Source organism: Plecotus auritus (assembly GCF_963455305.1).
Source record: "Plecotus auritus genome assembly, chromosome: 8".
In the NCBI taxonomy this organism is placed as follows: Eukaryota; Metazoa; Chordata; class Mammalia; order Chiroptera; family Vespertilionidae; genus Plecotus; species Plecotus auritus.
Genome location: NC_137782.1, coordinates 33,691,190 through 33,716,996, shown reverse-complemented (window position 1 = coordinate 33,716,996; position 25,807 = coordinate 33,691,190). Strand labels below are relative to the sequence as shown.

Genomic DNA, 25,807 nt, shown 5'->3' with positions numbered 1-25,807 from the left:
GAAGTGCTAATGGGAGAAAAGCTCTCAGGCCTGATTGATTTTATCTTGCAAATGGTAGCAGTAGGAAGTTACCTAACAAAAGTGATAGTGGAAATTAGGAGTTTAGGAGTGAGGGAACCTTCTATTCAGAGGTGGTAGGTAATGAACTGGAGGTAGGTCTTCTGTCATTGGCTCTCTTTGCCCAAGGTTCCTCCCATTGTCCATAAATACAACCCAGGAGGTCATCAAGGACTGGGTGTCCTCTCTCCTGAGAAATGGACTCATGGTCTCTAAGATCTTATATCAACACTTCTGCTATCTCTAAAGAAAGGGTGAGAGAGATTGGTGGGGCTGCTGCTGGTGAGTCAAATTTTTTTCCTGGAGTAGAGGTTGTGCTCCAAGAAAGAAGCATCTGAGGGTAGAGGTGAAACTAGGGTGGGACAAAAGGAAGGAAATTTGTGCTATCAGTTTTCAGTCATTCGATTAGCAATACATTTTTCTTAGTTCTTTTGTGTGTAGAAAGTACTAAGGGAAGAACACGAAAAGAGAAGAAAATACTTTCTTTTGAAATATTTATGTCTGTTTGGGGAGCCGAGAGTAGTACCCATGGGAAGGAAATATCTAATGAGCAATACAAGACTGTATTTAACAGAGTTCCAAAAGTCATGGTGCAGATAGGACAAAGGAATTCAGGAAAGGGAAAGCTCTAGTTATCTAGAGTGATTTCAAAAGGCTTGGAAAGGTTTGCTCTCAGATGAGTCACAAGTTAAGCTGTTAAGGATGAGTCCTGTAGGAGGAAATTCCAGGAAAGGAAGATAATGGACAAAGGCAAGGAAGTGGGAGGGAGTGTGACATGTTATGAGTGAGGGGACATCAAGAGTATCTCCCTGATGGCTTGCCCTAGGGAATGGAGAAAAAGATAGCTAGATAGTAAGAAGATAGTTTATGAATGGCTTAAAAGTGTGTAAAGTGGTTGTCACGCCAGGGCATGTGCCGGGGTTGCAGGCTCAATCCCCAGTGTGGGGTGTGCAGGAGGCAGCTGAATGATGATTCTCTCTCATCATTGATGTTTCTAGCTCTCTTTCCCTCTCCCTTCTCTGAAATCAATAAAAACATATTTTTTAAAAAGTATGCAGAGTGGTTCGGGCTTGATGTGCTGGGCCAGGATGGCAAACACCTGATGCTCTTGCCCCCTCTTCCCTGTCTCTTAGACCCGTGAATTGTTGCTTGCACTCAACATACCTGAGAAATTCATCCTAATGACAGCTGTATTTTGTACATTTTCATACTGTTTCTGTTTTATGAGTGTAATACAGTTTATCTGTCCATCTTACTGTTGATGGATATTTGAGTCACAGCATTGTCTTTTCCTGAGTCTATTGTGGCCTCAGGTGCCTTCTTAACACAATGAATGCTCCATGTAGTCACCACCAGTTAAACAGAGGAAACCTATTTGCCAACCTCCAGGTAGGCTGCAGGAGCATTCTGAATTCTTTAGCAAGTAAGGATTCATGCAATTTCCTGTGTATTCTAGAGCTAGAAACTCGCGCGGGAGCTGGGCTTGGCAGCCTAAGTTCTCCATCTACAGCTTCCTGAAATACACACCAGCCAAGGTGAGAAATAACCACACATCTGTTGTTTCAAATTTTGGATAAAGTTAAGGTCTTTAGCTGACTAAAATATATTTGAAAATACTTGTTTTTACTAAGAATGTATAAATTGCTTTCATTACTTAGATGTGACTCCAAAACTCATTCCAGTCTTAGTAGTGGGCCAAAAGTGGATATAGGAAGTCCTTTAAAATTATACAAATCAAATAAGAGAACTTGAGATGCTGGATAATAAAAATACAACTTATTTTAAATACTAAAAAACTAAACACACAAAAGCCAATGAACATCAGAAGCCACCAAAAGGTCTGGCAATATTATGACCAGTGTTAAAATGCACACAGAATTTGTTCACGTGAGATGAGGAAGCAGAGTAGAGGCTGTGCTGTTAAAATATGAGTTTTGTGCTCCAACATGGGATGTGCCTTCCGGTGTTTCTATCTTCTGATGCTGTGCAGGTGGCTGAGCCTGTATCTGCTTCCTATTGTCAAGCAGCAGGCTAAGACCTGAAGACCAAGCTCCCCAGAGAGCCAAGCAAAGGCATCCAGAATCTCTTTTTTCTCAGTTTCAAATATTTTTAATGAAGAATCTGTAAAACATTTATGTGTACTTAAGCCTTCTTATCCATCCTTATGCCAATATTACACTGACTTAACTATTACAGCTTTATTATAAGTTGATAAATGTCCTGGACTGTGATCTCATCTTCAGTCTTTTTAAGCAATATTTGTTGACCCCAGAGAAGTTCATGACAGCATATGGTGTGGATGTGGATGTGTGTGCTATAGTCTGGTGGATATTAGGGAATGTTCACATCTGTATGTGGTGAGGTATGTGTGTTATTTTTATGGTTTGTTTGTTTATTTATTTTTAATCCTCACTTGAGGACATACTGATTTTAGAGAGGGGGGAGGGAGGGAGAGAGGGAGAAAGGAGAGGAAAGAGAGAGAGGGAGAGAGAGAAACATCAATGCGAGAGAGATACATTGACTGGTTGCCTCCCATATGTGCCCCAACCAGGGACTGAACCTATAACTTGGGTATGTGTCCTCACCAGGAATCAAACCTGCAACCTTTCAGTGTAAGGGGCGAACACTGCAATCAACTAAGCCACACCGCCAGGGCTATGGTTTATATTTAAAACTAGAGGCCCGGGGGGGTGGGGGGCGGGTGTCCCTCAGCCCAGCCTGCACCCTCTCCAATCTGGGACCCCCTTGAGGGATGTCCGACTGCCCATTTAGGCCCCATCCTACCAGTAGGATGGGGCCTAAATGGGCAGTCGGACATCCCTCTCACAATCCAGGACTGCTGGCTGCCAACTACTCGCCTGCCTGCCTTCCTGACTGCCCCTAACAGCTTCTGCCTGCCAGCCTGATCACCCGCTAACCACTCCCCTGCCAGCCTGATTGATGCCTAACTGCTCCCCTACCAGCCTGTTTGCCCCTAACTGCATTCCCCTGCAGCCTGGTCACCCCTAACTGCCCTCCCCTGCAGGCCTGGTACCCCCAACTGCTCTCCCCTGCAGGCCTGGGTCCCCCCCCCCCCCCAACTGCCCTTCCCTGCAGGCCCGGTTGCCCCCAACTTCCCTCCTCTGCTGGCCTGGTCACCCCTAACTGCCCTCCCCTGCAGGCCTGGTCCCTCCCAACTGCCCTCCCCTGCTGGCCATCTTGAGGTGGCCATCTTGTGTCCACATGGGGGCAGCCATCTTTGACCACATGGGGGCAGCCATCTTGTGTGTTGGAGTGATGGTCAATTTGCATATTACTCTTTTATTAGATAGGATAGTTAAATAAACTATCAGGATAGAGGCCTGGTGCATGGGTGGAGGCCGGCTGGTTTGCCCTGAAGGGTGTCCCGGATCAGGGTGGGGGTTCCCTTGGGGTGTGGGGAGGCCTGTGGTGTTTTGCAGGCTGGCCACGCCCCCCAGTGACCCAAGGGGAGGCCCTGGTATCTGGGATTTATTTATCTTCTATAATTGAAACTTTGTAGCCTTGAGCAGAGCCAAGCCTCCTGCTTGTTCCGTGGCCGCAGCCATTTTTGTTGGGGTTTATTTATCTTCTGTAATTGAAACTTTGTAGCCTTGAGTGGAGGCCAAGCCAGGCCAGGGCTGCCGAAGCTTGGCTTCCTCCATTGCCGGGGGCAACTCAAGCCTCCTGCTCTCTCCAGCTCCGTGGCTGCCGCCATTTTTGTTGGGATTTATTTATCTTCTATAATTGAAACTTTGTAGCCTTGAGTGGAGGCCTGTAGCTTGTGGGTGTAGCGGAGTGATGGTTAATTTGCATATTACTCTTTTATTAGATAGGATAGTTAAATAAACTTATTTTAGAATAGTTTCATATTTTCAGAAAAGTTGCAAAGATAGTACAGAGAGCTCCCATATATCCCACATTTAGTTTCTCTTATTGCTAACATCTTATATTATTATGTTAATTTTGTCACCATTAAGGAACTTTATTATTAACTAAAGTCCATACTTTACTCAGATTTCATTGGTTTCCCCCTAATACCCTTTTTGTTATTGTTGTTGCTGTTGTTCTATGATCCCATCCAGAATATCATATTTAATTGTCCTGTCTTTAGGCTCCTCTTGGCTGTGACAGTTTCTCAGACTTCCTTTATTTTTTATGATTTTGACAGTTTTAAGGAAGTACTAGTCCGATACTTTGGAGACTGTTTCTCAGTTAAGGTTGTTCTGATATGTTTCTCATGATTAGACTGGGGTTATGTGTTTTTGGGAGGAAGATCACAGAGGTAGAGTACTATTTTATTACTTTATCATATATTTAAACATATCAAGGGTTCATGTTATCAACTTATCACTGATGGTATTGACCTTGACCACCTGTTTGAGATAGTGGTTGTCAGGTTTCTGCACTGTAGTTACCTCTCACTTCCTTTCCTTACTATATTCCTTGGAAGGAAGTCTCTTGCTCAGTCCCCACTCATCTCCTTGAAGGAGGAGTATCTAAATAAATTATTTGGAATTCTTCTGCAGGTGAAATTTGTCTCTTCTCCCCTTTACTTATTTAATCATATATATGGAGGTAATATGCAAATTAGGCTGGGATGCCGTAACAGTCATGACTGATCAGGAGGAGGCTACACGTGCAGGTGAGGCCCAGAGCGGAGACAGAGACAGAAACGGGGGTGGGTGGGTGGGGGGCTGCCCGAGCTACCGTGCCGCCATGCTGGCTCGGGCAGCCCCCGAGTGGACACAGGCAGGGGGGCAGGGGGCCCTGGGGCAGAAGTCAGGCCCGGGTCCCGGCCACCCACAGCGTCAGTCAGGCCTGACTTCCACGGAAGCTGGCGCTGCGCAAGTCAGGCCTGGGTCCTGGCTGCTTGCGGCACCAGTCAGGCCTGACTTCCACGGCGGCCTGAGAAGTAGGCAGAGGACAGACCACTGAGGGTCTTATATACAATAGCAGAGAGCTTAAAGTGAAGAATGTCAAGCATGGGAGCATCCTGGTCTTGCTTTCATTTTAAATGAACCATTCTGGTGGCTGTGGCATGGATCAGTTTAGACAGCTGCAGTGTTTTTGGGCCCAAGAAAAAGAGGGACTGATGTTGGGAACTAGGACTAGACAGAGGCAGTGGATCAGAGACATATTTATGAGGAAACCTGACAGAACTATTTGGCTGATTGCACAGGGATGAAAGCAAATGATATTAGCCCAGGTTTTCCAGTTTGGGCAACTTCGTTAAATGGGTGATTCTAATAATTGGGAGAAGGTATCGAGGAAAAGGAACAGTGTAAGGGAGCTTGCTTAGTTCAGCAATAGCCAAACAATTAGGACAGAAGACAGACTTAGTGCTCTTTCTTTGCTGCAACGTTTGTTTTTCTGCCTTCAGCCACCACCATGCAAGGCTAATGTGCCATCTTTTCTCCTAATCTAGGATATTATCTATCTACTACACTTTCCTATCACCTAAATTAGCTTTCCTGCATGATCCTTAAAAATACTTATCGAAGTCATTCAATGCTCTGTGAGTATGGGGACTTTCAAGATTTGGAAACATTATGAGTCTATATTGATTGATAAAGAGATATTGGGTGCTCAATTTTTAACAGTAAATATCAGATACTGAATGTGGTCATGCCAGAGGCATAATTTTAATGAGCCAATGTCTCTACTAAAGAGATCCTCTCAAATAATACAGTGCATAACACTCATCTGGGTTGCCTGTTAAAATGTAGGACCACACCTTGAAAAACACTCCTTCTAGAGCTCATTTTGGTGGGTAAATCTCCCTCCAAGTAAAGCAATCCTATATAATAAAAGTGTAATATGCAAATCAACCGAATGGCGGAACAACAGGTCAGTGGGGGGCAGGGTCGGTGAGCAGGTGTCACCAGGCCAGCCAAGACACATGCCAGCGGGCAGAGGAAGGGGACAGCGATGGAGTGGTGGGGTGGGGCAGCAGCATTCAGCGGCGGCAGGGCAATGGGGGCTTGACACCATCCCCTGATCACCCACCTGGTCGCCTCCCGCAGAGGGAGGCCACAGGCGGCAGCAGTGGTGGGGCAATTCGGGTCAGGGCCGCCCAGCACCATCCCCAGATAGGCCTGCTGGGGTTGCCTCCTGCAGAGGGAGGCCACCAGTGGCCATGGCGCAATTGGGGGTGGGGCCGGCCTCTCGCTGCCCTTGCCATCCCTATTGGCCTGGCCCGCTGATCACCTCCCACAGAGGGAGGCCAGACTGTGGCTTAGGCCCGCTCCCTGCTGCACTAAGCCGTCAGTAGAACATCCCCTGAGGGCTCCCAGACTATGAGAGGGAGCAGGCTGGGCTGAGGGACGCCCCCACTCCCCGTGCATGAATTTCGTGCACTGGGCCTCTAGTTTATTTATAAAAGTACAGACTCATTTATTTTATACTTTGGTTTTTAATGCAATACTGTGTTATTTAAATTGTTGCAGATTTGGCTACTGGGAACTCTTTCTGTTGGCTCCTGTGTCCCTTAGCATATGCCTATCACTTTGGTTTTTGAGCACTTCCTTACTTTTTGGTACATTATTTTCCAGGCTCACCTTGTATATTTGAGGATACAGCCCTAGAATCAGCCATGTCTCCAAGCAGCCTAATTCCTTTCATTGGAGAATGGTATTTAGAAACTAACATCTGGACTGGGTGTGCGTGTTGCTACTGGGTTGTCATTGGGCATAGACCCTTTACATGAACAGAGGTAGAAAATATATGCATGTAGGCTAACCTGAGTATGCATACGTATCTGTAATTATTTCTCTGTCTGTCCATCTGTATCTAAATTAAGATAACATAAATTCATATTGATAGCTCTGATTCTAATCCAGAGCCACATGACTCATTCTAACCTTCTTCAGTGTGTGTGGGAGGGATGTTTTAAAAAGTCATCAACTAATGTCTGACTAAGCTGAATGGTAAGCTTTTGTTCCTGGAGATTTCTTATAGATAAACAGTAATCTTTTCTCTTTGACTTTACATGCTGCCCCAAATTTCAGAGTTTCAAAATGTAACTTCTGTTAAGAATTATGGCTGTCTCAATGGTTACTTTCAAATGGCACCGTGTTCACTATAATTATATACTGTTCACTTAGGCAGTGGACTGAAAACAAGTTAATAATCATTGTCATCGATGCTTACTGAATCGAATGATTACTGTATTCCAGACACTATTGTAAGTAGTGTATGTTAACCTTCATAATCCTATGAACGAGTTACAGTTATTCTCCCATTTATCAATAAGAAAACTGAGGCACAAAAATTAGGGAGCTTGTCCCAGGTCTTGTAGCTAAGAGGATGTAGGGTCCCAGTTATAAACCTGGGTAATCTGTTCTAGAGCTGATGTTCCTGACCATCGTGCTATATTGTATCTCATAAGAAGTGTGAACAGGATCCAGGAGGGAGAATAATTTCTGAAATACTGAGAGAAAATGACAGCTGATTTGATTCTGCTCAGAGCATTTGGAGCTAATGATTCTTTCCTGTGGTTCTCTCAGGCCTCTTCAGGACTAGACCAAACTTCTGTCTGGAGAAGGATTATTAAGAGGCCAAGGAATGGCCAGGTCCCCTAGAGAACCTGTGCTTTCTGTTTGGTCCTCATTCGATTTAAATTCTGACACTCGTTATGAGAAACAATCCATTTCAGTCTGTGGTAAGAACCTGACACTGCTTGTTAGAACTTGACACCAGGAACTTGGCCCCAGGTGAATAGCAGTTATGGACACACGTTAATACACAGGCAAGGCCCCATGGGAACAGGAATTCTTCCCAGGGTACACATATCAGGTGCTTTGATCACTGTAAAAGGTTATTGCCCAATCAGATAATAATTGTGAAGGTGGCAATCCTTTGTTTTGTTTTTCTTTTTTTAAATATTCATTTTAGTGTTAGCTTCACCTCACAAATAAGCCAACCCAGTTATCTAAAAAAAAACCCAAAACAAAAAAACACATGTGAGATTTTAAAGAGATTTTGCTGCTTTAATTATTGCTAAAGTGGTTGCCTCATCTGTGTGTTGCATGAATATCTTGGATATTTAGACAAAATATGAGCTAATGGGAGCACAGCAGTCCCTGGTTATTCATTTCAGTGGCTAAGACAGGAGGGAGTGGGGAAGACAAAGGCTGCTTCATGGCACACACAGCTTCTGCATACAGCCTGCAGCCTTCCTCTCCTGAATTTTGATGGAATGTTGTGAATGGTTTCCATTGCTTTTGGCTAGAATAGCTTAAACATGTGGGATGGTTTTGACAAAAAAATAGTTCCACCAGACATTTAGCAGCTGTCTCCTGCTCACTGTTGGCTTGCTACACAGTCATGGCTTAGTTGGTTGTTTAAGCTTGACCTTGGCAAGGGGCTGTGGCTGGAGCAGAGACTAAAAATCCAGGGCAAACATTTTTAAATGAGTTGTATTCCAGAAGTCTGGAAGAATATAAAATGCTTAGTTATTGCTGTTATGGTGTTTAAAAATACAACATATAGCCCTAACCGGTTTGGCTCAGTGGATAGAGCGTCAGCCTGCGGACTCAAGGGTCCCAGGTTCGATTCTGGTCAAGGGCATGTACCTTGGTTGCGGGCACATACCCAGCAGGGAGTGTGCAGGAGACAGCTGATCGATGTTTCTAACTCTCTATCCCTCTCCCTTCCTCCCTGTAAAAAATCAATAAACATACTTTTTAAAAAAAAGAAAAAAAATACAACATATACAACTAGAACCTATCTGAACCACCAAAGATTTTGTTTGGGAAGAACTTGTGAGAGCACTGTTATTTTATCACTTATAAAATCATGTCTGAGAAATGTACAGTCATGCTTTAACGATGAGGATATGTTCTGAGAAATGGTGTCATTAGGCAATTTCATCCTTGTGTGAACACCATACAGGGCACTTATATAAACCTAGATGGTATAGCCCACTGCATATCGAGAATATATGGTACAACCTGTTGATCCTAGGCTACAAACCTATATATCATGTTACTGTACTGAGTACTGTAATCATAACACAATTTAATAATTTAATAAATCACTTAGGTGTAATTAGCTGGTCATAGGGAAAAATAGTTTTACAATGAACAAGAATTTAAATGTAAAATAACAAATTCATAAAAATTAGAGAAAGGAGGTGAACTTTAAAAACAATCTTGAAAATTGTAATGAACTTTAATCATGATATAGAACTCAGAAGTTAGGGAGGAAAATGATCACTAAGTCTGACTTATACTTTTGTGTGGCAAAAATGCCACAAACAAGATTAAACACAAATGATAAGCTGAGAGAAATGTGGACACTATATTACATAGGGCTAGATTCTTTAATATGCAAAGAGCACTTTCAAATAAAAAAAGAATTCTAACAACTCAAACCAAAGTGACAGAGAACATGCACAAGAATGTCACAGAACAAGAAATATAAAAAACTGCTCACTGTCTTTGAATAAAAGTTACTCAGAATTAATGTCAGGTTTTTCATAGGGAGAAAGGACTTTAAAATATAATACAATTTTACTTTTGGCATGATTTATGGAAATTACTGCATTTAACAAGTTGGCAGATATAGCCTGTGTTCCCTCATTCTTCTGTGGAATGGTAATGACTAGACTGGGAGACTTCTGGGGCCATGAAATGAAGGGGTTGAATCAAATACACCTATGAAAGGCCTTCAGACTTTGAAGTAGGTGGAGCCTCCTGTTTACTTGTTTCCTCTATTTGCATCATTTCCTCACTCTTTTTAGTATTCTGTAAGAAAATGGTGTCATGTCATCACCCTTGCTGATACAGCTTTGTAAAGAGACACTGATATGCCACTTAGTATGGGGCAGGTATTGTTTTGAGCACTTTATAATATCAACTTAACATTTAAAATTGTTGTCAAGCATTTGCCCCATCAGGGAGAATAAGGAGCATAAGAACCGAGGAAAGTGGACTTGAAGGGGCTGTCTATTGAAGGAGACAATAGACTTATTCTCTGAGCAACACACTTGAACTGCCTTTCTCCCATCAGCTACTTCCTAGGTTATCTGTGAGAGATTCTGAACTCATAACCCATGGCTAGAGCATACCCTTCAGCATACGTGGGCTCAGTGGAAGTCATCTGTCTCCACTGACTTTCAGAAGGAACCCAGGGAACTGAACCTTCCCAGGGAACCCCTAGGAGGCATAGAGCATTATTCTACCTTAGCCTGCTGATCTGATCCTCTCCCTTACAGGTAGGGTTTCAGGAATGCCTCTTGGTGTACCTGTCCCCATCTCTCCCTTCCATCAGTGGAGGAGGATCATGGACAATTAAACAGCCTTGGAATTAGAATGAGTCAGCTGCCATGTTGCCAGGTTCCACCCATGACCAACAAAACAAGGACCGTTATTGGTCAGAACAGCCTGTTGAAAAATCTGGGGCCCACAGGAATGTTGTTTCCTGACCTCCCTCCCCTGCCTAGAGCCTATGAGTGCTGTGGCCAGCTCAGACTCTGTGTCTGAGACACACGACAGGCTGATGTGTGGATCATACTGGGATGTAAGCTGATTAACATCAGAGTCTGGGTCTAGCAGGAGATTCCCCCTTTTATGTTGCTTGCACCCCTAGGCCTCCCTCCTGGCCCATTTAGAAGGGTGGATGAGCCTCTGCCTTCAGGACTTTTTCAGTTGACATTCTCAACACTCCCCACGCTTTCCCGTAAGTCCACATGGAGACCTTCCTCTACCCAAATCCTCCTCTCTGCTGAAGGTAATTTGGGGATGATTTTGTCATTCAATCAGTTAACAAATACTCATTGATTGCCTCCTAGGTGCCATGCAGTGTTATGATCCCGGCACACTCAAACAAAAACCATGGTCCTGATATCCAGAAATCCACAGCCTATTTTTGAGCCACACAACCTCACGAGAATGATAGTATTATGTTTGCATATGCACGGGTGTTAAGGGCAAGGGGGAAGAGCATTTTCTCTGGAAAGAAGGAATGCTGGACTGAGCTCTCCAGGAGGCCACAGTGGAAGAGTTCCAAGAGAATGGGGAGGGGTGGACGGGGGAAGAGCAGGTGCATGGCCCAGAAACAGACACAAGCACAGTAAGTTCCCAGAATGACCACTTGCTTGGAATAGCTGTAACGTCGGGTGTGAACGGGGGGAATGAGACAGCAAGCCTTGTTCTGCTACGCGTTGGGTTTTATTCTGAGGCAATCGGTATATAGAAGAATTCCATTCACATGAATACTTGATAGATTTGCAGTTTTGAAAGATACCCATGATGGGCATGTGGGTAGTGAATTGTAGGAGGCTGGAGGACCAGTTAGAGAAGCATGTTTAGTTTTGTTGTGGGGAGACAGCATAAGTGTTACGGCCAGAAACTGAGTTGACTTTGCCAGCAATTTGTTTAGCACAGCTTTGCTGTGGGAATTATAATAATTTCACAGGCCAGTAGCATATAGGATAATATTTTTTAATAAGCCAAATAAATAATGTACGCCAAACAAATGACACATTAATCAGACCATTGTTCCAGGCAAGTGGGGGATGGGGGTGGGGGTGGGGTGGGGGTGTGGAGTATGAAGGAATAAAGTCCAGGGAGGCACTTGGGAGAGTCAGTGACCGACTGACTAATTCCCAGATTTCCAGCTGCCAGCGCAGAGTAAACGTCTCCAGTTACTAGAGCGTTTTGCTAGGGAATGAAGATACCAGTGTCGATGGGCGAGCTGATCTCTTTCCCAGGGTTGCAGCCTGTCACCACTGGCTAGGAGGAGTGCCTCCCCAAGACAGGAGGGAAGGCCCCTCTCAAATAGTCCTTGCAAACTCTCCATATATGTGGTCTAAATGTCCCCTTGGCCCATAGTTGCTTCTCCATGTGTTCTCATTGATAAGAAGGGACCCCTCGGCAGCTGGTTGCTTATCAGTGATGAACAGATGTCGAATGATGACATCCTGGCAGGACTTACTTTATTCTTATATCAAATAACTTTTGGGGGGTCATAAACAAGTGGATTAACAGAACTTCATTTAAGTCATAAGCAAGTGGATGTGAAATCATCTTAACCCAGTACACAACAAAGCAACTGCAGAAATCCGAGTCCCAAATGAAGGCCTGAACGCGGGCAGAGGCGGGGACAGTAGAGGGGAGGCTGCCAAGGAGGTTAAGCTTCATTACTTAGCGTTGGGGGATGAGAGAGGGGAAGCCCGTGGGCGCCTCCATGATTTCTTACTTGGTAAGTGGAAGGTTTATGGAAGGAGTGGCCGATCTGCGGGTGAAAGACCGTTTATCAGGCTGTGACAAGTTACTATTGTGAAGCGCATCTGCTGTTCAAGTAGCGATGACAAGCTAGCTCAACAGGGAGATAACGTCTAGATACGGAGGGGAGAGGGTGGTGTCTCCAGCCCTCTGAGCCTGTTACCACAGGCCTTGCAGTGGTAGGAGTTCCTAAAATGCTCTACTGCAGTGCCCACTGTTGAGACAGTCACCCCTCCCCTATCCTGACCGGAATGATTCCCATCACTCAGCTCGTGTTTTTTTTAATTGTTCACACTATCACAGATGTCCCCATTTTTCTCCCCTTGCCCAGCACCCCTGCCCCTACCTTCACTACACTGTTGCCTGTGTCCATGGGTTATACATATATATTCTTTAGCTAATTCCTTCCCCTTCTTTATCCAGTCCTCACCACTCCCTTCCTTCTGACCTCTGTCAGTCTGTTCCATGTATCCATGCCTCTGGTTCTGTTTTGTTCGTCAGTTTATTTTGTTCACTAGATTCCATAAAAAGTGAGATCATAAGGTATTTATCTTTCTCTGACTGGCTTATTTTGCTTAGCATATTAATCTCCAGGTCCATCCATGCTGTTGCAAAGGGTAGGAGTTCCTTCTTTTTTACTGCAGCGTAGTATTCCATTGTGTAGATGTATGACAGTTTTTAATCCACTCATCTGCTGATGGGCACTTGGGCTGTTTCCAGAGCTTGGCAATTATAATGCTGCAGTGAACATAGGGGTGCATATATTCTGATTGGTGTTTCTAGTTTCTTAGGATATATTTCCAGAAGTGGGATCACTGGGTCAAATGGCAGCTCCATTTTTAATTTTCTGAGGAAACTCCATACTGTTTTCTAAAGTGGCTGCACCCATTTGCATTCCCACCAACAATGCACTAGTTTTCCCTTTTCTCCACATCCTCATCAGCACTTGTTTGTTGATTTATTGATGGCAGCCATTCTGGAAGGTGTGGGGTGCTGGGGCTTGTCTGTGGTAAGGAGGATTATGAAGTACAGGTTCCAGCTGGCCTGGCTTAGGAGGCCTCTCTCCTCTGGTGTGGAATCCCAGGACAGCCATCTTTATTTAATACGGTAGGCTCTGGTTTGGCCCTTTTCCAGCAAGTACCTGAAAAGTTCCCCTCTCATCCGATTTGGGGTCGTAAAGAATTTAAATGCCAAGATAGCAATTTCCCAATAGCTTTATAAACGAGTAGTAGCCATTCATGAGGAAATTGGAGAGGATGGAGGAAAGGGAAGGAGATAAAAAGATGGGGAAGGTCCCTTCACTGCCCCCTCCCAGTTTTGATTTTCTGTCCTCCCTTTTTCTTCTCCTGTAGCCCTCCCAGGCCAGCATTGTGTTCTCTCTTGCCCGCATTAGAGGAGCTTCCGGATTCTTCTCCTCCTCCTCGCTGCCCCACTCTAGTCCATTGTGTGCATTGTGTTTTCCTAGATACGGAGCTTCCTAGTGGACCCTGTCACAGTTCTGCATTGGCCACCGCGTGCTTTCCTGCCCACCTGCCACAGTCCCTGCCGGACTTTCTCTCAGACACCATGTCGTTCATTTGTAAATCCACTGTTACACCCAAGGCAGGATTGGGTGCAGATCGACTTTCAATAGTCTCTGGGGCTGAGGGTGCTCCTCACCGTGGGCCTTTGTCAGGCTGTTGCATCACAGTTCTCACCTGTGTTCTCTCTGTCCTGCATGGCCGCATTTCAGGGGACCTCCTCCAACTCATCTCCTTCAGTTCCACTGATCAAAATGCACCACTTTCTACCCCTCTACGGCTTATCTTAATATTGCAGATGTTACAACGTTGTGGAATAGAGTGACTGTGGATGTGTTTGCCTTTGCTCGCAAATGTAGGTTCCAGAAGGCAAGGGCTGGTGTTTTCTCTAGCCCCTACAAGGACTGGCATACCATAACTGCTCAATTAATATTTGTTGGATAAATGAATTAACTTCTGGAGAATCGGAACTGTGACTTTTTAATCTTTAGATTCACCACAGTGTCTTTACATAAAAAGTAGATCAATAAATGCCTTTTTAGATTGTTCATTTAAATAGAGTTCATGTCCTAAAACCTTTGCAGGAACAGCCATTTAAAACTCTAAGTTCAAATATGCTATACTGCATCGTAGCTATTGTAGCTATAACATGTTCATTTCCAAACTTTCAAATCATGCCACATATTTTGTCTGATTTGTGAAAAATGATATAATGGAGTCTTATAGAAACATGCACACAAATGGGTGCACACACATTTAAAAAAATACTGAATCATTATTATGGGGGAAAATGTTTGAAATCAACCCTACCTCGGAAAGCTGGAGTGTGTACATAATGATTTTTCCCACTGTTCTGGAATTCTTTACTTCTGTGGGACTGGACAATATGTTATATTTGCATATCTTGTCTTTATAGATGCCAGAGACCAGGTTTTAAACTTTAAAAAGTCTCATTCATATTAGGTTTTTAATACTTGTTGCGCGATGGAGTTGATATTCTCCAGGAAAGTAACGGAGCTGTTTCCACATGAGCTTTTTGTTTGGCCTTTTGGGGTTATTTATATTTTACAAATGAACATTCATTTCTGACTGGGTTTCACCTCTTTTCCAGGGAGGTTCCCTTGAAGGATGCGAAGGAATACGCTGAATCCATAGGTGCCATCGTTGTTGAAACAAGTGCAAAAAATGCTATCAATATTGAAGAACTCTTTCAAGGAATCAGTAAGTACCTGAAATCATGTTTTTAACTTAGTTCACGGTTTTTATGCCTCTGAGAGTCAAAGGATGAAATCACAGAGCTCTCAAGTAGAGATTTTCCTCTGTGTGAATTTGTTTGATGATGTGGATATAAAACCTACAAGCATGAACTTGTCAATACTGACCTATATTGTGTCTCCCAAACCCAAATTTCCAAAATTCTGTTCTTTAACTTGGTAATTCTATGTTTTATGAATAAAAAGGAAGTAACTCTGTTGCAAAATAAAATTTATTTTTATTTAAAAATTATGTATTCTACAGTATTTTATGTGTGAGAGTGGAAAATCTAATTTGCCTTCTACCAACTTAAGTTCTGGCTGAACTAATGAAATTGACATGAGACCGATGAACAAGAGAAAATGACCAAATTTCTTATGTATGTACATATGGGGGCTTTATAAGAATATGGGCCCCCTAGGACAGAATTGGCAGTTGAGGCTTATATGCTATTTTGAGCTAAGGAGAGAAGGGGCGGGCGGGTAGGCGGGTTTTAGTTTGGGAATTCGAAGGGGAGGAAGGCAACCCACATGGAGATGGAAAAGCAAATGTTTGGTAAACAGATGTTTGCTGGGCCATCTTTACAGTGGGACACAGAGAAGACTGATCGAATGGGCCTTGCTGCATTTCACCACTATAGTGATCTGTAATAATAGCTCCCTTCCTGGAGCAGGCCTCTATCTAAATTCTTTTAGGCAGTTAGGAGGAAGGCCAAAGGTTTTTTCCTTAGTCTTTCTTTTCTTAAGAATAACCAGCTTAAAATAACCAGTATCTCAAAAGGCATGTTTTTGGCTGGCAAACTGCTTTCCCTCATATATCAGTATGTTGAGGGGAGGAGAAATAAAATAGATATTGAAGAGGTATAGAAAACTGAAGTCACCCATTAAACAGAATGACTCTAGGCAAACGAAACAAAAGGAACTTTTGTACTTTCTTTTGCTTGTTGATCACCATCAAGTCTCTCCATCCCACGTGACCTGAAATTGGGAATTGGATGGAGAGTCTATTTGTAAATATTTTCCTCATTTCTGATCAGCTAAGTCATGGAGGGTGATGGCTCCCTTCTTCATCTCCAGTTCTGGGTAATGTTATGTTTCCCTTTCTTTATGCTGCTTCCCCATTAATAACCTCTACCTAAGAGCTGTTTCCCAGCTGGTGGGCCAGGTTTTCGCCTTTACAACTTCTCCGATAATGATGTTTCATTCTGGGTCCCCTCAGAGAGCTACTTGCCAGCAGCGATCTTGGGAAACTGTCCTGAGATACCTTCGAGCACAACTGGGGACTTGAAAGAGGTATAAGTGTTTGTTGAGGTTCTGGGACTCGAAGTCTTTGGGTCACCTTAGGAAAAGTTGAACTCCTGAACAGTTGGCAGTTCTCAAATATCTTGGCTCCAGACAGTTCCAGAAGGGAATTTCAGAAGGGAAACTGATAGTTTGATCTCTCTGAGATCATCGTTGGCGGTGCTCTCAAAGTCAGAGGGACCGTTGCTTCCCAGAACAGATTTGATTTCCTTTTAACTGGTTTTGGTTCATTACTTCAGACTCTGAGAACCCACAGCAGGGAATATTTTGTTTGTTTCTTTTGGCTTGATGGAGAATTCGCTGGAGATGAGGAACCCTGACTGGGTTACTTGCATGATACAGAAATGCAGAGAAGAATGCAGCCCGTCCTTCTTGTTCTCTGGGTCTACACCACCTTTCCTTCCTGTCTCCTTCAGGAGGACTCATTGTCTTGCTGTTATTTCACACTCTCAACAGACTTCTAGATGGTCGACCTGAGTGGTTGAACTCTGGAGTGCTAGGGCTGTCATTTTATGTTGGAAACCCCATATTCCCATTCTCCTGCTCCTTCCCGGAAAATGGGCAGTGGGTGCAGTGCTCTGTGGTGAAGAAACTGCTCAGCTGCCCTCCACAGCTGGGTAACTCTGGGTGACATCTGACAGGGTTTGGTTTGAACTCATTCCATTAACCTCATATTTCCTGAGGTCAAACTCATTCTTTTTCTGGCGGCATTTGGCCTTTCTGGTAGATTAGGCTAATTGTGCAGCTATTAAATAGTTTGTTTTTATTAATGCTTTTCATTAACGAAGCCAGGTAGCTCCTGATGACTGTGACTTCCACCCCTTTCCTTTGTGCAGCTCCTTGTATTTTCTAGAGCTCTCTCTTGCTTTAGCCCCTAGAAGGCAGACTGTGCAGATGGCAGTGCTCAGCGAAGGAAGCGCAGCACTCCGTATACCTCAAATGCAGCTGGAGATTTCTCCGCAAGCTAGGAGACTTTCCGAGGTCTATGTAAGTCATTATTAAAATCCCAAATGAAATAAAGCCCTCAAAGAGTAAAATAAACATAAGCAGTAAGAATCGATATCTTAATTTAAAAGATATTTCTTTGTATGGTCCAGCCAGTATAAATGCCTTCATGTATATGAGGTCTTATGACTCAAAGGTGGGGACTTGGACTAAGGAATTCCTGAGATCCTACTGTTCTATTCATTTAAGAGAAAACAAGCTTTATTCAAAGCACTGGGGAATTGGGGCTTCAAATAATTCCTGTAGAAGCTGTAGAATACTGTATCCCCTCATCTTTCATGTCAAATAGACAACTGTTTCTGTTTCATTATACTGTGATTGTAAGTGCCTTTGCAAAGAAGCCTCTGCAGGTATATACTGTGAGTGCTGGTGCCTTCCCAGCCTTTCTACTTCTTCAGGTGAATTTCTTCTGAATCATGTGTTATAGCCGAATTACAGGTTAATTTAAAACACAGTACCAAGTACACCTAAATATATGGCAACAGACATTTCATTTATTTTCCTTTTCCCTGTTTCTACTTGTATTACATGTGCTTCTTTCTCTCTGAGTTCAGAATAGGAAGATATATTGCTGACATCTATGCTCCCCAAAGCAATTTTCCAGAGACAAATGTGCCTGGGAGAAAAGATGCAATAAAAAAACAAATCAAGAAAGAGCAATGAGAATAAAAGCCCTTTTAAAAAGGGATGCTTAAACAGAACTAATTCATATTGACTTGAATAAAGAGATAAATATTTCTCTTTTATATTCTTAGAGTGCTCATAAACCAGAAAGGAATCAACTGTTTTCTTAACATGAGTTAATATATTTTCTAATTGGAAATATTATCTACTAGAGGCCTGGTGCACAAAATTCGTGCACGGGGGTGTGTCCCTCAGCCCAGCCTGCACCCTATCCAATCTGGGACCCCTCAAGGGATGTCCGACTGCCTGTTTAGGCCCGATCCTACCAGGATCAGGCCTTAACAGGCAGTCGGACATCCCTCTCACAATCAGGACTGCTGGCTCCCAACTGCTCGCCTGCTGCCTTCCTGATTGCCCCTAACCACTTCTGCCTGCCAGCCTGATCACTCCCTAACCCCTCCGCTGCCAGCCTGATTGATGCCTAACTGCTCCCCTGCCAGCCTGATTGCCCCTAACTGCCCTCCCCTGCAGGCCTGGTCACTCCTAACTGCCCTCCCCTGAAGGCCTGGTCACCCCCAACTACCCTCCCCTGCAGGCCTAGGTCCCCCCCAACTGACCTTCCCTGCAGACCTGGTTGCCCCCAACTTCCCTCCTCTGCTGGCCTGGTCACCCCTAACTGCCCTCCCCTACAGGCTTGATCACCCCCAACTGCCCTTCCTTGCAGGCCTGGGCCCTCCCAGCTGCCCTCCCCTGCTGGCCTGATCACCCCCAACTGCCCTCCCTTGCAGGCCTGGTCCCTCCCAACTGCCCTCCCCTGCTGGCCTGGTCCCTCCCAACTGCCCTCCCTTGCTGGTCATCTTGTGGCGGCCACCTTGTGTCCATGTGGGGGCAGCCATCTTGTGTGTTGGAGTGATGGTCAATTTGCATATTACTCTTTTATTAGATAGGATAGAGGCCTGGTTCACCGGTGGGAGCTGGCTGGTTTGCCCTGAAGGGTGTCCCGGATCAGGGTGGGGGTTCCCTTGGGGCTTGGGGCGGCCTGGGTGAGGGGCCTGTGGTGGTTTGCAGGCTGGCCACACCCCCCAGCGATCCAAGCGGAGGCCCTGGTATCTGGGATTTATTTATCTTCTATAATTGAAACTTTGTAGCCTTGAGCAGAGGCCAGGGCCAGCCAGGGTGGACGGGAAGCTTGGCTTCCTCCCATGCTGGGGGCAACCCAAGCTTCCTGCTTGCTCCCGCTCTGTGGCTGCCGCCATATTTGTTGGGTTAATTTGCATACTCACTCGCTCCTGATTGGCTGGTGGGCGTGGCTTGTGGGGGTAGCGGAGGTATGGTCAATTTGCATGTTTCTCTTTTATTAGATAGGATTTTCAAAGCCTGAAACTACCCTGGAAAGGACATAGGTGCTGCGCTGTTTTGGGTAGTCTGTGCACAGTCCTGACATATCACTTCTTTCTGCAAACAGTGGTTTAAATGGGAACATTATTCATCATGGTGAAAAACAGGAAATGATTTAACTGTCCAAAAGTTGGGAAATCGTTTTTTAAAAATCCTGGTACACTAATATAAGCTAGTGATTAAAATGATGATGTAAATCTGGATTTACTGGCATAGAAAGATAAATTATTGAGTGTGAAACAAAAGTTAGAGTGGTTTGTGTTATATCCTGATTTTTTAAATTGTGAACCATATGGTATATAAAAGTAAATAATATATTCTTCCGGGTAAAGATATATGCACATTAAAATGTTAACAGTGGTTGCTTTATGGTGATGAGATTATAGGGAACTTTAAAAAAGACTTTATCCTGGAAAATTTTAAACATATGTACCAGTATACTGTGTAATATAGTGAACCGTCATGTACACATAACCAGGCTGATTTCATCACTACCTCACCTCCTCACCCCCCTGCCTGTATTATTTTGAAGGGAATACTACAAGGCTGTGAAAAAGAAGGAACTCTTACCTTTTGCAACAGCATGATGGATATTATATTAAGTGAAATAAGCCAGACAGAGAAAGACAAATGCCATACGATCACTTCTATGCATTATTTAATGAACAAAATAAGCAGATGAACAAAATAGAATCAGGGGTATGGATATATGGAACAGACTGACAGAGGTCAGAGGGGAGGGAGGTGGGGGAGACTGGATTTTAAAAGGTGAAGAGATTAGCCAAAGAACATATATGCATAGCCCCTGGACACAGACAACAGTGTGGTGAAGGCCAGAATTGGGGGTGGGGGAGCTCATGCTGGGTGGAGATGGATAAAGGGAGGGAAAATGAGGCGGGGGCGGGCATCTGTAATAGTGTCAATAACAAAAAACAATACAATGAAATCTCAGGCCACAAAAAAGACATGGAAGAACTTTAAATGCATATTACAAGTGAAAGAAGACAATCTGAAAGCCCACACACTGTATGATTACTTCTAAATGACATCTGGGAAAGGCAAACTGTGGAGACAGTGCTATCAAGGGTTGCGAGGGACTTGGAGGAAGGGAGAGATTACGAGGTAGAGCATAGAGGATTTTTAGGGCAGTGGAACTATTCTGTGTGATATTGTAATGGTGGATACATACCATTATACATTTATTAAAACCCATAGAATGTGCAACACTAAGAGTGAACCCTAAAGTAAACTATGGGCTTTGATGAATAATAATGAGCAATAATAGTCATTAATTATAGTAAATGTTCCATACTATTGCAGGATGTTAAAATTAGAGAAATTGGGATGGGGGGTGGGGGGGAATATGTGGGAACTCTCTATACTTTATGTTCAAATATTTCTATAAATCTAAAACTGCCCTCCCCAAATAGTCTATTTATTTGAAAAATAAATCAGTGTGTGGGGGAGGAGACAGAAACCTTTGAATGGTCAAGAAGCCTAATGATTTGAGTCACTCAAACCTTCCATGTTTAAGACACTTGGTATTTAATTTGGACTGACAGCAATGGTGACCTTCCCCTTCCTTCCCTCTTCGTTGGTGTATCACCTTCCTCCAGGTCCCTACACCTTTAACTTTGTTATTGTTTTTCATTTATTTCTTTACCTTCCTACATCCAATCAGTTATCACACTGCCAAGTGTCTTGCTACAGTTCTCTTTCCATCTTTGTTTTCTGTTTCCCTCAACTGCACCCAGATGAAGGCTCTCTCTTTTTTAAATATAGTTTTATTGATTTCAGAGAGGGAGAGAGAGAAACATCAATGATGAGAGAGAATCATTGATCGGCTGCCTCCCGCATGCCCCCCACTGGGGATTGAGCCACAACCCTGGGCATGTGCCCTTGACCGGAATCAAACCTGGGATCCTTTGGTCCGCAGGCCAACGCTCTGTCCACTGAGCCAAACCAGCTAGGGCTGAAGGCTCTCTTAATCCCTGACCTGGACTTTGTGCAAGCCTTCTGACTAAATTCTCTTCCCGTCTCCTCCTCCATTCATGCTCTGTGTAGATATTAGACTCTGTATTCTAATATTCAAGGTCATCTAGTAATTCCAACACTGTCCTCTTTACTATAGCAAAGGAACCGCTACAGAGAGTGACTTCAAGTGTCACACGTGTCTCCCCCATGCCCATTCTGTATTCTTAGAGCAATGCTCTCTGATTGTGAGCAATGTTCTGTAGAGGACTCCACCCCCACCCCCGCCTTCTAAATGGAGAGATTTGCGGATCATTATCAAGAGTAAATACTTCCAAGTCTTAATAAACCTGGTCAATTTACTAATCTGAATGATTCAGAAAATCAGGATCAAGAAATGGAAGTTACACAGCAACTACCAGCACCACTAAAAAAAACTCAACAAAAGATAGCCAAGCCACGTACTGGAACTGGGATGAAAGGAGAGAAGAAAGGGACAGGGAGGACTTACAGCTTATGCAGGAAATGGCTGGTCCATCACACAAGGAGAGAGGACAGCTGCAGCTAAGCACACTGTTTTATTTTTGTTGTGTGTAAAAGCATTGCAGCCTCTAGTCCAGAATCATGATAATATTTATAGGCTTGCACTTTGTTTTTTTCACATATCACATTCCTGAGGAATCATTTATAAAATCTGCTTTTTCTCTAGGCTGTCAACTTTCAGAAAAACTGGACTTCATAAAAGTGTCTTTTAACTTTTCCCAATCTTACACAATTCAAACCCTATGAAAATAAACACCCTGGCCTAGGGTTTACACTGAACGATGACTTATTATGGAGATTGTGTGCTCTGAGAACATTTTGTAAGAGCGGAAACATGCAGCTGATGCTCCCAGCCCTTTCAGATGTTTGTATGGATATTTGTGTCCTATTCTATGCCCTAGGTAATTAGTACCAATTCAACAGTGTTCCCAGGTGATCACCTTGGTACAAAATGCTATGGCCATTTTCCAGGACTATTTTTTTGCCTAAGTACACTTAACCTTTCAGTAAGTTCAAAACAATTCAGACCATAAGATCCCAAGCTCTTGTGTTTTCACAGTGCCATTTGCTTCCTTCTCTTTTTAAGGTTATGACGTGGCTTTCCTCTCTGTCTGCCTTAAAGTGGAAGTGCTTCCTTTCTTATCACTGTTTGAAGCTGTATTGTGTGGGACACCTCCCGGGCTGAGTGTTCTGTAGAAGAGCAGGGCGGGTCCCAGTACCGGAACCCTGAGTGTCCACCATGGTGAGCCACTAGACAGGGGTTTCTTCTCATGCAGACTCCACTCGAGCTGTGCCCAGAGCCATGACTCCTTCCATTGTCATCAGTTCTTTCCATATTTGAAATAGCCATAAATCTATATTGCGTGGTAGTTATCAAGTTACTTTCCCATATGCTTTTTATAGGTGAGGAAAGGAACTCTTGGAGATACTAAATAAATGGACTAAGTTCACTAAACTAGAACACGGACTCTCAGATTTCAGAACTCTTTCTACCAGATGAACAAAAATGATGTGTGAGAAAACTGCAGTAATTCTATTTTTGAGAAATATTTTGTTCTACTAAGTGAAATTTTGAATATTCTGAAGATAACAGAACCTGCTGCCTCCAAGAAGCTATGTTCAAAAACTGATTCAAAAAACATTGTTAAAAGTTTAAAATGAATAAGAGGAATCTCCTTGAGGCGTTACTCAGGTCTTAACTTAATCTTGCATCCCTAACTGGTCTTGCTTATTGTCTATTGAGGAGAGAAGTGCGAGGAAGGAAAGAGGGAGGAAGAAGGGGAGAGCAAGGGTGTGCGCTGACAGGCCTCCCTAACATTCCCTTTTTTCTGTATGCTCTTTGTTTTCGAACTTTCATTCTACTTTTGTGACTTAATGAATATCTTATGTATAAATATTTTCTGTAATTGGGGTACTTTTCATAGGACAAAACATGACAAGAGGCTTGTAGAATAAGCCTTGTATAGCAGGACTAAAAGCCTAATGCTATTTTGTTATCTTTAGAGTTAACAACATAAGCATAGCATGAAGTTGATGTTAGTATAGGTATTGATTTTGATATTGCCAAAAATACTGATCAGTAAACAATACTTGTCTAGTTAACTAGATCAATAGCTTGCACCAATCAGAATTATAATTTTGTCCCAAAATATTTCAGATGCAAATGCAAAAGTCTGTATTGCGATACATAACACACTCCGGAGGCACCTGAACTATTATTGATTGATTTAAATAACTTAAATAATGATGTTTCTTGACACTATCATCCCTCCAAAACACCCTTTTTCAAGGAGTAAGTAACATTTGACTGGCAAGATTTGACCTAAATAAATCAGAGTATTGGTAGTCATTGGGAACTACCATTTCTATTTCTCACTTAAGATTGACAAAGTAGAAGAAGCATTTTGTTTATTTCCTTTTAATTATGACTAATGAAAGAACACAGCATGTCCAGAAGAGGAAAACACATACTTAACATTCTCATTTGCTACTGGATTAGGAGTGAACTTTTTCGAGAATGGCCTGCAAAGCTTTATATAGTTTTGCTGGCAATACGAAATGGCAGAAGCAGTAACTATAGGAATTATTACAACCCTTTAATCTGCTCCATAATCAGATGAAGAGCCATTTATTTTGAACTTTGGGTAATTGCCAATGACCTTAATTTTTATAGTTGAGCTTTGGTGAATGGCCACACCACCCAACCTACAGAACTCATTAATACCTTTGAAATGAACTATTTCTGCCTTTTGTGGAAATGGGCCTCTACCAGGGCATTTCACTCTCTTTATGGTCCTTAGGTACCATCCAGTTGCATTGAAAGACTTTATCTTTGAAACTAATTTCCCTTCCATTTCTAATTTCTGGTTTCTTAGTAAAGTTATATTCTAATTAGCTGACTTTAAAATCTCCTTATTTTAGAGTTAGCTTTCATGCCTTTTTCATGGGGAAGAGAAAGTAGCATAGAGAGCTAATGTGGTACAGTGGGAAGAATACAGGCTTTGGGATCCATCAGAAAAATTAAGATGTCGTTTACAAAGAATCACCTGTGCCACTAATGGTTGATGTGACCTTCAGCACATTATCTAAGTTTTCTGAGGAATAGTACAATGGTGATGATATAGCCATTCTGCCAGCTTCACAGGATTAAGTGAGGATGGTGCCTATAAAAATCTTTGAAAACTGTCTCAACAAATATTTGTGATTTCCAGATTCTATTGCCTTTTTAAAAAATTGATTTTTTAGAGAGAGGGAAAGAGGAAGGGAAAGGGAGGGAGGGAGAGAAACATTGATGTGTGAGAGAAACATTGACGAGTTGCCTCCCGTATGGGCCTATGTAGGGATCGAACCCTCAACCTAGGTATGTGCCCTGATGGGGAATCAAAGCCACAACCTTTTTTGGTGTACAGGATGACACTCCAACCAACTGAGCCACTTGGCCAGGGCTCTATTGCCTTTTAAAAAGTTTATTTATTTTTTAATCGTTATTGTTGAGAGTATTACAGATACAGAGTATCACCCCCTTTTACCCCCATTGCCCCTCTCCATCTGGTTTCTGCCCCACCCTAGGCCTTTACCACCCTATTGTCTGTGTCCATGGGTAATGCATATATGCATATAAGTTATTTGGCTAATCTCTTCCCACCTCCTTCTCCCCTTCCCTCTGAGATTTGTCAGTCTGTTCTGTTTCCATGCCTCTGGTTCTATTTTATTCATCAGTTTATTTTGTTCATTAGATTCCTTGTTCATTTATTTTGACTTTTAGATTCAGTTGTTGATAGATATGTATTTATTGCCATTTTATTATTCATACTTTTTATCTTATTTTTTCTTCCTCTTTTTAAAAAAGACCCTTTAACATTTCATATAATACTGGTGTGGTGGTAATGAACTCCTTTAGCTTTTTCTTATCAGTGAAACTCTTTATCTGACCTTCAATTCTAAATGATAGCTTTGCTGGGTAGTCTTCTTGGTTGTACGTTCTTGCTTTTCATCACTTTGAGTATTTCCTGCCACTCCTTTCTGGCCTGCAATGTTTCTGTTGAGAAATCAGCTTATAGTCTTATGGGTGCTCCTTGGTAACTAACTGCTTTCTCTTGCTCCTTTTAAGATTCTCTCTTTGGCCCCGGCCAGTTTGGCTCGGTGGATGAAGCGTCAGCCTGCGGACTGAAGGATCCCAGGTTCGATTCCAGCCAAGGGCACATGCCTGGGTTGCGGGCTCGATCCCCAGTGTGGGGTGTGCGGAGGCAGCCGATCGATGATTCTATCTCATCATTGATGTTTCTGTCTCTCTCTCCCTCTTCCTTCCTCTCAAAACAATAAATATATTTTTTTAAAAAAGATACTCTCTTTGTCTTTAACCTTTGGCAAATAATTATGATGTGTTTTGGTGTGGTCCTCTTTGGGT

The 25,807-nt window shown here is 43.1% G+C and overlaps 1 protein-coding gene across 1 annotated transcript in view; it reads left to right on the top strand.

Moving 5' to 3' along the window:
* Nucleotides 1-25,807, top strand: part of RAB31 (RAB31, member RAS oncogene family) — a 121,065-nt gene that overhangs the window by 89,848 nt on the left and 5,410 nt on the right. Inside the window, exon 6 of the mRNA XM_080685071.1 lies at nt 14,916-15,025. Within this exon, the coding sequence (XP_080541197.1) occupies nt 14,916-15,025 (110 nt within the window). The remainder of the gene's footprint in view (nt 1-14,915; nt 15,026-25,807) is intronic.